Source organism: Caloenas nicobarica, chromosome 13, assembly GCF_036013445.1.
Source record: "Caloenas nicobarica isolate bCalNic1 chromosome 13, bCalNic1.hap1, whole genome shotgun sequence".
Taxonomy (NCBI): Eukaryota; Metazoa; Chordata; class Aves; order Columbiformes; family Columbidae; genus Caloenas; species Caloenas nicobarica.
In genome coordinates this window covers 7,690,086-7,699,382 of record NC_088257.1, presented here as the reverse complement: position 1 = coordinate 7,699,382, position 9,297 = coordinate 7,690,086, and the positions used below count along the sequence as shown (strand labels likewise).

General features: G+C 48.6%; 2 protein-coding genes across 4 annotated transcripts; one reads left to right on the top strand and one right to left on the bottom strand.

Moving 5' to 3' along the window:
* The first annotated feature begins 245 nt into the window (after positions 1–245).
* SQSTM1 (sequestosome 1) lies at positions 246–4,752 on the top strand. Of its 3 annotated transcripts, none has more exons than XM_065644306.1 (8): positions 246–528; positions 696–791; positions 1,527–1,756; positions 1,851–2,031; positions 2,482–2,571; positions 3,098–3,342; positions 3,604–3,811; positions 4,447–4,752. In XM_065644306.1, the coding sequence occupies exons 1-8, from the start codon at positions 351–353 to the stop codon at positions 4,602–4,604; spliced, it is 1,386 nt and encodes a 461-aa protein (XP_065500378.1). In that variant the 5' UTR covers positions 246–350; the 3' UTR covers positions 4,605–4,752. The 3 variants fall into 3 exon arrangements, with proteins under 3 accessions (XP_065500378.1, XP_065500379.1, XP_065500380.1); XM_065644307.1 differs by having other exon boundaries at positions 248–528; positions 1,875–2,031; XM_065644308.1 differs by lacking the exon at positions 2,482–2,571 and having other exon boundaries at positions 248–528.
* A 507-nt stretch (positions 4,753–5,259) lies between these two features.
* Positions 5,260–9,194, bottom strand: MRNIP (MRN complex interacting protein). The gene is made up of 7 exons (XM_065644350.1): positions 9,135–9,194; positions 9,004–9,063; positions 8,528–8,625; positions 7,225–7,294; positions 6,792–6,928; positions 6,418–6,520; positions 5,260–5,927 (listed from the first exon to the last, which is right to left on the bottom strand). Exons 1-7 carry the CDS (start codon positions 9,192–9,194, stop codon positions 5,325–5,327), a joined length of 1,131 nt encoding a protein of 376 aa, XP_065500422.1. The 3' UTR covers positions 5,260–5,324.
* Positions 9,195–9,297: the final 103 nt, after the last annotated feature.

Sequence of the window (9,297 nt, the reverse complement as noted above, 5' to 3'; positions counted from 1 at the left end):
ATACCAGTGAACATCTACCGCATTGCGCTGGACAAAATGAAGAGCGAGTCGTGCCCACGGTGTGGGGACGAACGGGACCCGAACTCTGGGGCCAGGCTGGTGGGCGGAGCCTAGTCCACAGGAGGCGGAGCCTAGAAGCCGAGGGCGGAGCCTGGGCATTCTATTTATTGGGGGCTCGGGGCGGGGCCTACCCGTGGGGGCGGGGCCTACCAGTGGGGCGGGGCCGAGCGGGCCCCGCCCCGCGGCGCTATAAGGCGGCGGCGCACAGGCCGTCTCCCGCCCGCCGCCCGCCTGTGCCTGGCCCGGCCTCTCTCCCGGCCCCTCACGGCAATTCCTGCTGCGCCACAGCCATGGCGGCGCTGACGGTGAAAGCCTACCTGCTGGGCAAGGAGGAGGCGGCCCGCGAGATCCGCCGCTTCTCCCTGCTGCCGCCCGCCCGCTACCAGGCCATCCACGACCGCGTCGCCGAGCTGTTCCACGGGCTGCTGCGGGCCGGGCCGCCGCCCGCCTTCCGTATGCACTACAAGGGTGAGCGGGCCGGGGGGGGCTCCTCTGTGGGTCAGGCCCCGAGACAGGCGGCCCTGGCGTGGGAAGGCCTGGGGGCACGGGGCTGCCCGGCCCCCGGGCTGTCCCCGGGTTCGCAGCCTCCTGTGACACCTGACCGGGCACTAATCCTGCACTTTTACCCTCCTCAGATGAAGACGGGGACCTGATTGCTTTTTCCACCGACGAGGAGCTGGAGATGGCGATGCCTTACGTGCAGGACGGCATCTTCCGTGTTTACATCAAAGGTACCTGCACAGCTCCGAAGGGTGGGAGCAGGGCTCTGGCTAAGCGCTGTGTGCTGGCTGGCAGGGCTCTGGAAACGGGCAAAACAAGCACCAGCCCTTCCCTTTGTCCTCAGGGGCCTGGTGTAACCCGCAGCCTCCAGAGGGGAGGTTAAATAAAGGGCAGGGTAGTTTGCCAGGATATAAATCCTCCCTGCTGAGGTGGGGTAAACAGATCACAAGTTTCCTCTTTGCCCCGTCATCTCAGCTGGCCCAGTGCGAGCCTATTCAACGCATCACTGCTTCCTAGTCCCTTCTGTTCACAGAAATACCTGCAAAGCTTAATCTGCAGCCCATCTAATGAGCTTGTACTGCTGAGCCCATTCTCATCTGTTGTACCCCCTGGCATTTCTTCCCAGCTCCCTCTCCAGAAACATTGTGTTCTTGCAGCACTTAGGAAGGTGGGACAAGAAGCCAAATGGGGTAGCGCAGCACTAATCTAAAATAAACACGCCAAGAGACTATTAAGGATAAGGTATGTTTGGTTTGAGGAGCAGGTATCTTTGCAAAACCCCTTTGCACTTGGTTTAAGTTCTCTTACATGCCTCTAGCTTGTTCGGCAGCCAGTGTAAAAATAAACTGACCTAGTAAGTCAATACTGCTCTGACAAGGGCTGTTTGTGCTTCCTTCTCCTCTGCCTGATTTCCAGCCTTTAAATAGTAACCTTGTTATTGATGCAAAGTTTCCTTTCCTTAATAGAGAAAAAGGAGTGCAGGCGGGAACATCGCTCGCAGTGCAGCCAGGAGCCTCCCCGTGACATGGTGCACCCCAATGTCATCTGTGATGGCTGCGAAGGAGCGGTGGTGGGTGCCAGGTTCAAGTGCACTGTCTGTCCAGACTATGACCTGTGCAGCACTTGTGAGGGTAAAGGTATCCACAAGGAGCACAATATGGTGATGTTTCAAAGTCCACTGCTAAATCCATTTGAGGTGAGCAAAATCTATGGAGGGGAACTAATGAATGGGATATTACTCAAGTTTAAGTCATAAGTTTCAGTTACTTAGAATGTGGCTGTGTGAACAGTCACATGGACATCACCCTTTACAGTGGCTTCCCCGAGGACGCTGGCTTCGTAAAATGCGGCATGGTGTTCCACCCTTCCCATGGATGCACTGCTGGGGATACCCTGGCCCTGCAGTTCCATGCCCAAACTCTGAACAAGCCCAAGCTGGTGCTGCAGCCTCCAGTCCACCTGCTGCGGAAGGTAAGAGATGCCCTGGTAAAGGGGGTGGTGGAGCCACGCTAGCTGAGGTTGTGCAGCACAGGGTGGAATAGTAGACATAGGAACTAACTGAATTTGCTTGATGTATAACTAGCACCTTCCAGTGCAGAGTGGACTTATTTTAAGGCATGCCTGGGCCTGTGCAATAGATGAGGATGCTAAGAGGCTATCTGGAACCAAACAGAGCTGAGCTGTTGGGTCAAGCATGTCACTGCTCCAGATCTGCCTTTCAGCATGACTAATGAGCCTTAACATTGCTAATGCCACTGGTTTTCTGTTCCAGAGGTAGCTCAGAGTTTTTGTCACTGTACTGCCTTTGCTTTGCAGTGTATGTGAGTGACAGGGAACGAGCACCAAGATCTCATGAGGATACACTGTAGATGCTCTTTCCCTCTGAGCTTCTATGTATGCTAACAGAAATTGTTTTTCTAGAAGCTTCTACTAACAGCCAGCCTCAGGACCCCAATGTCACCTTCTTAAAGAATGTTGGGGAGAGTGTTGCAGCTTTTCTGAGCCCCTTGGGTAAGTGACTTCATGGTTTGTTGTCCTAATCCCAGAGACTGGCTTAAAGGTCCTTTTAACAGGAGCAGCAGTCAGCTGTTGTGACTGATACCAGAACTACCTCACTCTATGAAGGTTGGAAGGCTTCATTTACTCCTGGTACTAATAATGCCTAGGCTTAGAACAGACACTTGGTACCTTTTCAGAGCCCACCTTTGGAAGGAAATGAGATATGTCATTTAACATGTCACCACCGAAACACTAATTTTAAGTCAGAGGTGACTCAAGATTTTGCCTGGCTTATGTGGATAGTTCTGCCCTGACCCTCTGAATGCATGGCGTGTCTGTCTAGAGGAACACGATTATTTGGTGCTTAACTATTCTTTGTTTAAAGAATGCTTTGCATTCTAAATCCTACCTGTTACACTGCAAACTGTAGGCTTACAGAAACCTTACAGCATTTAGAATAGACTTGATCTGTGCTCTTTTAGGACTGTGCTTTGGAAAAGTCTCTGTAAGACTCTCTCCATCTCAAATGCATTTCTAGGTATTGAAGTTGATATTGATGTGGAACACGGAGGACAGAGAAGCAAAGTGACTCCTGCTTCTCCCAGTCAAGAGAAGAACAGTGCTGAGGCGAGCAGCAGTACTCTTAATCAGAATGTTCAGACCAAACCAGACTGGAATAACACAGATTCTGCTCCAGAAGTAAATACTGTTGCAGAGCAGATACAAGACATGGTCATCGATCCTGTGCCCACACAAATGGAAGATGGCAGCTTCCAGTCCCAGGTACAGGAACTATGACACTGATTTAATAAGCTTGCTGAGGCTTTACTAGGAAGCAAGATAATAATTTAGCATGCATTGTGGGATGGAATATTAGGATGTCAGTGGATTAAGTGATGTACAGCACCTTTGCTTCACAGGTTTGCTGCAAAGGTGGTGGGACTTCTTGTGGATGTAACTCTTCATGTGAAAGTCAGATAGTAGGAGCATGCATCCTACCTGGAAAGCACTGCAGCACCTGGACCCTTGTTCTTTCCATTTCAGGAACACAGTGAGTCCAGCAGTTCTTCAGGGGGTGATGAGGACTGGACCCACTTATCTTCCAAAGAAGTGGATCCTTCCACAGGTGAACTGCAGTCTCTGCAAATGCCAGAGACAGAGGGTCCGAGCTCCCTGGATGTCTCTCAGGATCCTCCCCAAGCAGGACCTACAGGACTGCGAGAAGCTGCACTCTACCCACATCTCCCACCAGGTAGGAGAATGTGTGCAGGTTTTGTAACTGAGAGTGATTTCATTTGGGAACTACCAACCTGCCCAACATGAGCAGACCTGCTTTTAGAGATGGTAGAAACCAAGGTCACACAAATTACAGCTGAACTTGTCCATAACTTTGTTAACAGGTAAGGCAGCTCTTGCACCCTGTTAGAGACAGTCAGGTGCGTCTCCTCTTGAACATGGGCAGCTAAGTCTGAACAAGACTTCTGACCTTAGACTAATATGCCATTTAAGCAACAGGAGAAAAGGTGGTATCCTAAATCATGTCCTTGCTGTGTACTCTACAAGAGAGCCCTTTAATGCAGGATGCAGACTAGTATATCCTGTGACTTTAGGACAGCATTTTTCTGTGGGAGCCAGTAACAGTACATACACCAGGCCACTTAACTGAGAGCAACAGCATGGCCAGCTGAGTCTGGCTCAGCACTTTTCTTAACTGGTTATGTATCTTGGTCTCCCAGGAGGGCAGATATTTGAGATGAGAGCATGTCTTTTAGCATTTAAACAGCTATGCTAAGATTTACTAGGATTAGTGCCAAACTACCTACTGCGTGCTATTGAAGCCTTGGCTGGTTTGCCACTTAAAACTTTAAACCATTCTTCTCCCAACAGAAGCAGACCCTCGCCTCATTGAATCTCTGTCCCAGATGCTCTCCATGGGTTTCTCTGATGAGGGTGGATGGCTCACTCGACTCCTGCAGACAAAGAACTGCGACATCGGGGCAGCACTAGATGCCATCCAGTATTCCAAGCAGCCACCTCACTTGTAGTCTGTGTAACAAAAAGCACTTTCCTTCTAAATGAAAGCAAACAATGCAGTATAACTTACTCAGCAGTTCATCTTTCTTCCTGCTAAGAGTTATATCTCCTGTTTCTAAGTGCTTGTAGAATGGAAGAATAATAAATACTACTTCCTGAGATGAGTCTGAGTGTTTTAAGTATCACAGCTGTATTACTTTAAAGATGGAAAGGACTTCGCTACGAACAGGATTTCACTGAGCAGCTCCCTGTGCAAGAGGCAGTACAGGCCTTTTTGCACACACCTTAGGGTACCATTAAGGCTATACTTCTGGTGAGAAATCAGATGCTTTGTTGGCTCAGTTGAAGCCAGCTCTAGAAGAAAGGGTTGCTATAGGAGATGTAAACAAAGAGGTGGCACAGTGGAAAAGAACTGTAGTTTGTAATGGGGAATTAATCACAGAATTCAATTGTACTGGCCAGGAATCCTTGGAGCTTTCTCCTCCTGAGCTGACCTACTTCCATTATTTCTAGCTGATGAAGTTGGTAGACAACAGTGTAACCCTAGTACTTGCCCACTGCAATGATCTTTTCTGCCCTTGTACCCTTCCCCCAGACACAGCCATAGAGCAAGTAAACATTTAATAGTGCAGTTCTATAAGGCTCACAGTAAAGCCATCTGTCAGTATTCAACATAAAAAAATACACTATAGAGAAAACCAAGAAAGTAATGCCAAAGGTGCCTGAACTTCTCAGAGATCATCATCAAACTCCTCACCTGTGCAGAAGAGGGGTTCACAGGGAACACTGCTGGGCTTTGGGCTGGTGCTCCAGTTACTAAGGGTGTTTGTCCCCCTGGGGCTGTCCAAGCAGCACTTTCCTGCAGTGGTCTCCAAGACACCAGCTCCTGCCCTTATCAGTTGGCTTTGAGGTTCTTTGAATACATTCTTCTCAACTGAGTGACTGATGCTGGGCACCATGGGGCCAGGCAGTTTTGTGACGAGCTGCTCAGTGCTAGCAACACACTTTTTAAATTCAAAACCTGTACCTTGAGGTAGACTTCTTCCAGCCTTTTCTGAGCATCTACTGGTCATATCAGCATCTGCTGCAGCGGCACTGTGTAGCCCCAACCTCCCACTGCCCTCCTGTGGTGACAAGGTGACCCTGGCAGCATCTTGACTACAGTTGTCAGAACATGAGAGAAATTTTTCCCACTTGGAGGGTTTGGTACAAGCAATTGGGGTTTGTATATTCTCCTCAGGCACTATGGACTCACTGACAGGAGGAACCACACTGACTCCAGAAACAGTGTCTCCAACATCTTGAGCATGCGCAGCTACTAAGTATTTCTTGCGCTGTAAGAAGAAAGAGAGCTTGGTTATAAATCCAGCACGCACAGCCAAGCTGCATAGAAGCAGGCAAAAAAAGAGCACTGAGGTGCTTCAAACGCACCCAATTCTCAGCAGCACCCTGAGGCAGAGCTGAGGCTGATGCACTGGGTGGAACTGTGACCTCTGGGCTGTGGAGACCCAGCCCAACTTCGCTGGCACCCCAGGTAATCCCATAATAACCATATACCACACAGGTGCCACTGCGCCATAAAGCAAAGCAGCATAGTTTGCACCTGTGCTGAGAGAGAATCCAGCTCAACCACTCTGCTTACACCACCTCACAAAAACCTTTCAGACAGAAACTCCTGACACAGTTTTTTCTTTTCCTCCCCAGTCATTCAAAGAGAAGAGCAGAGGAAGACTCATAAAACATCAAAATTATGATGACACGAAAAAGGTCAGGACAACACTGTTTTGTTTTACTGGTAGGAAGCATCTTCAGCAACTAAAATACCTCAGAGGTTTTAACCTTTTTGGCTCGGTAGGCAAGCTGGAAATCTCCATTTTCCTCTGCGTACTCCTGAGCGTCACTGGAGCAGAAGCTCTTCTGCTGTTTCCTAGCCAACAAAACCATTCACAAAGAGGACAGGTTAGCTCCGCAGAGAATTTTTTCCACAAATCACCAGAAACCTTTATAAAATGCATGGCTCTAGCAATTTGAGAAGTTTTACCCCCAAATACCAAACCCCTGCTCAGGTCAGGTCGTACATTGCAACCTGTACTTTGTTCAGCTATCAGAGGTGAGCTACCTCCCACACCTCCAAACCAAATGTCACCTCTCAGGGGCAGGAATTACAAAAGAAAAAAGAAAAAATACTCTTTCCGTACCTTTGGTCTTCCATAGTGTTGTTCCTCTGGGAACAGAACCGTTGCTTTTCTGTACCTGCCTCCTCCTGCCCATCTTCCTGATCTTCACTGTCCTTGTCCAGGTATTTACTCCAGCGACTGACTTCTGCCCTTCCCTCCTACAATATCAGAGAATCACTCAAAGCAGCAAAATAAAGGGTTCTCATTTTGGGCATTGTTATATATGTACTGAATGCTTCAAATCACAAGTCAGTTTAGCACATGTTCCTGTATTGCGTTCCCAGGTTCGGTACCCCCGTGGGGCAGAGTTTCTGAGTACATCTCATTCTCTTTGCTGGTGCCTCTCTGATCACAGACACTATTTCAGCTCTCTGAGCCCATATAAAGGGATTTCACTTTGATTCACCTCGGTCAGTATCGGTTGGTATTTACATCAGCTTTGTAGGTGTCTTACCTGCTGGACCAAACTGTCTTCACATTGGGCTGCTATATTTTTTCTGGCATTTACAGGTTCTTCTACGCACCTAAAATAGATGTTTAAGCTAGAAGACACTTCTGTCAATTTATCATTTTCAAAACACCTAGTCATAGCACAAGGGATTGGGTAGAAAGCATGGATAGGAACACCGGATAGGCGGCATGTCAGAAAAAAAAAGGATTTATAGAAAAGCAGATGTCAAATGAAGGATTTGCAAGATATATTGTCCAAATACCTGAAAAAGTCTAGTTAGAGGGTAGCCCTCATTCTCTCTATACAAATAGAGTAGCATGTTTCATATAAAGCTGCTAATCATGAAATGATAAATTCTAATTGATCATAACTAGGGATATAACAGCACGTCTTTTGGGACAAGAGCTTAAACCCACTAATTATATCCCAAGCAACCAAGGAAAAAGGGAAGTTATGTCACAATGTTTTGAATTTCACAATGTTTTGAGAATAGAAATAGCAACCTGTTTTGATAAAGTGAACAAACAATGCGTTTTCTTCCCGAAGTTTAACCCTGAAGCACTGCACATCAACAACTAAGTTATCTAACTCGTTTTGACTGATTTCTAAAAATAACCTTGAGTGAAAAGGAAGCTGGACCAGTTCAAGACCAGTTCAGGATTGGGCGATTGTAAACAGATTGAGGGATGAAATAAACAGGAAAGTGCTACTCAGATTTTCCAGCCCAGCAGGAATTACACCCAAATGCTTGAACTAAACGAGTCACCATCTCCACAGTCATCTCATCAAACAGTAAATCAGAAAGACCAATTAAAACAAAACAAATCCAAACCCTATAGCTTATATTTTAGTGGGTAAAAACTTGACCAATACAAGTTATTGATCAACTAAAGTTATCTGAAAAAAAAAATATTGTCAAAAGAAACACACCAGGGCACTAAACCCAACAAATAGCTTGGTCCTATGAGGTGATGACAACAGGATAGAAAACCCTCCTGTGAGCTCAAATTACTCTGTTTCCCTGAAAATAAGCCCTAGCATGACTTTTCAGGATTTTTGAGGATGCTCAAAATATCAGCCCTACTCCAAAAATAAGCCCTAGTTACAGTTAACAAAAAAGTCAATTTAAATAGTGTCCAGGCAGCTACACATGTAAAAAAGTAAGCATCTTTTGGAGCAAAAATTAATGTAAGACTCTGTCTTATTTTCAGGGAAACAGGGTAGGTGACAGGCACCCAGTGTGTGAAGACACGCATTGGCTGTAGCACATCAAAAGAAATATGCAGATAAAGATTAAACACACTACCGATATGTCCAACCAATCGCTTCCTCTGCCTCACCCTGCAGCAAGTTTAATTTCTGGACATGGTGCCTACAGTCCAGGCCAGACCCTTGGCCATAAACCTGGAAAAAAAAACCAAAAAGACAAAAAAAACCAAGGCTTAGGGAGCAGACAGAAGGAAACAGCACGAAGCAAGGCTTCACCCCAGGTAATGCTGACACGTGAATTTTAGTGAGCACACAGGGCCGAGCGTGTGATGTCCTGTGTGGGGCTAAATGCCATGCTGAGCTCCCCACTGCCACCCCATAGGGCTCTCTATCACCCCCCAGGGCTCCTCACTGCCTCCCCCCAGGGCTCTGTACCACCCCATAGAGCTCTGTACCACCCCCCAGGGCTCTCTATCACCCCCCAGGACTCCTCACTGCCTCCCCCCAGGGCTCTGTACCACCCCATAGGGCTCTGTACCACCCCATAGGCCTCCCCCCACCGCGGCCCGTCACCTTCTGCACCGCTTGCCGCTGGCCGCACACGCTGCAGCTCCACTTCCCGCTCCGCTTGGCCTAGGAGGGCGCAGGGGGGTGAGTCACGGCCCGGTCCCGGTCCCGGTGCCCGCCCCCTGGCCCGCACCCACCTGCTGCACCTGGAAGCGGCGGCAGGAGCAGCAGCGCAGCGCCCAGAACCGCTGCGCCATCCCGCCCTCGCCATGGCAACGCGCGCCTTCCGGCCACGTGACCGTCCCGCCATCCTCCCGCTCCGCCCCCCGAGCCCCGCGCGGGCGGCGGCCGAGACACAGC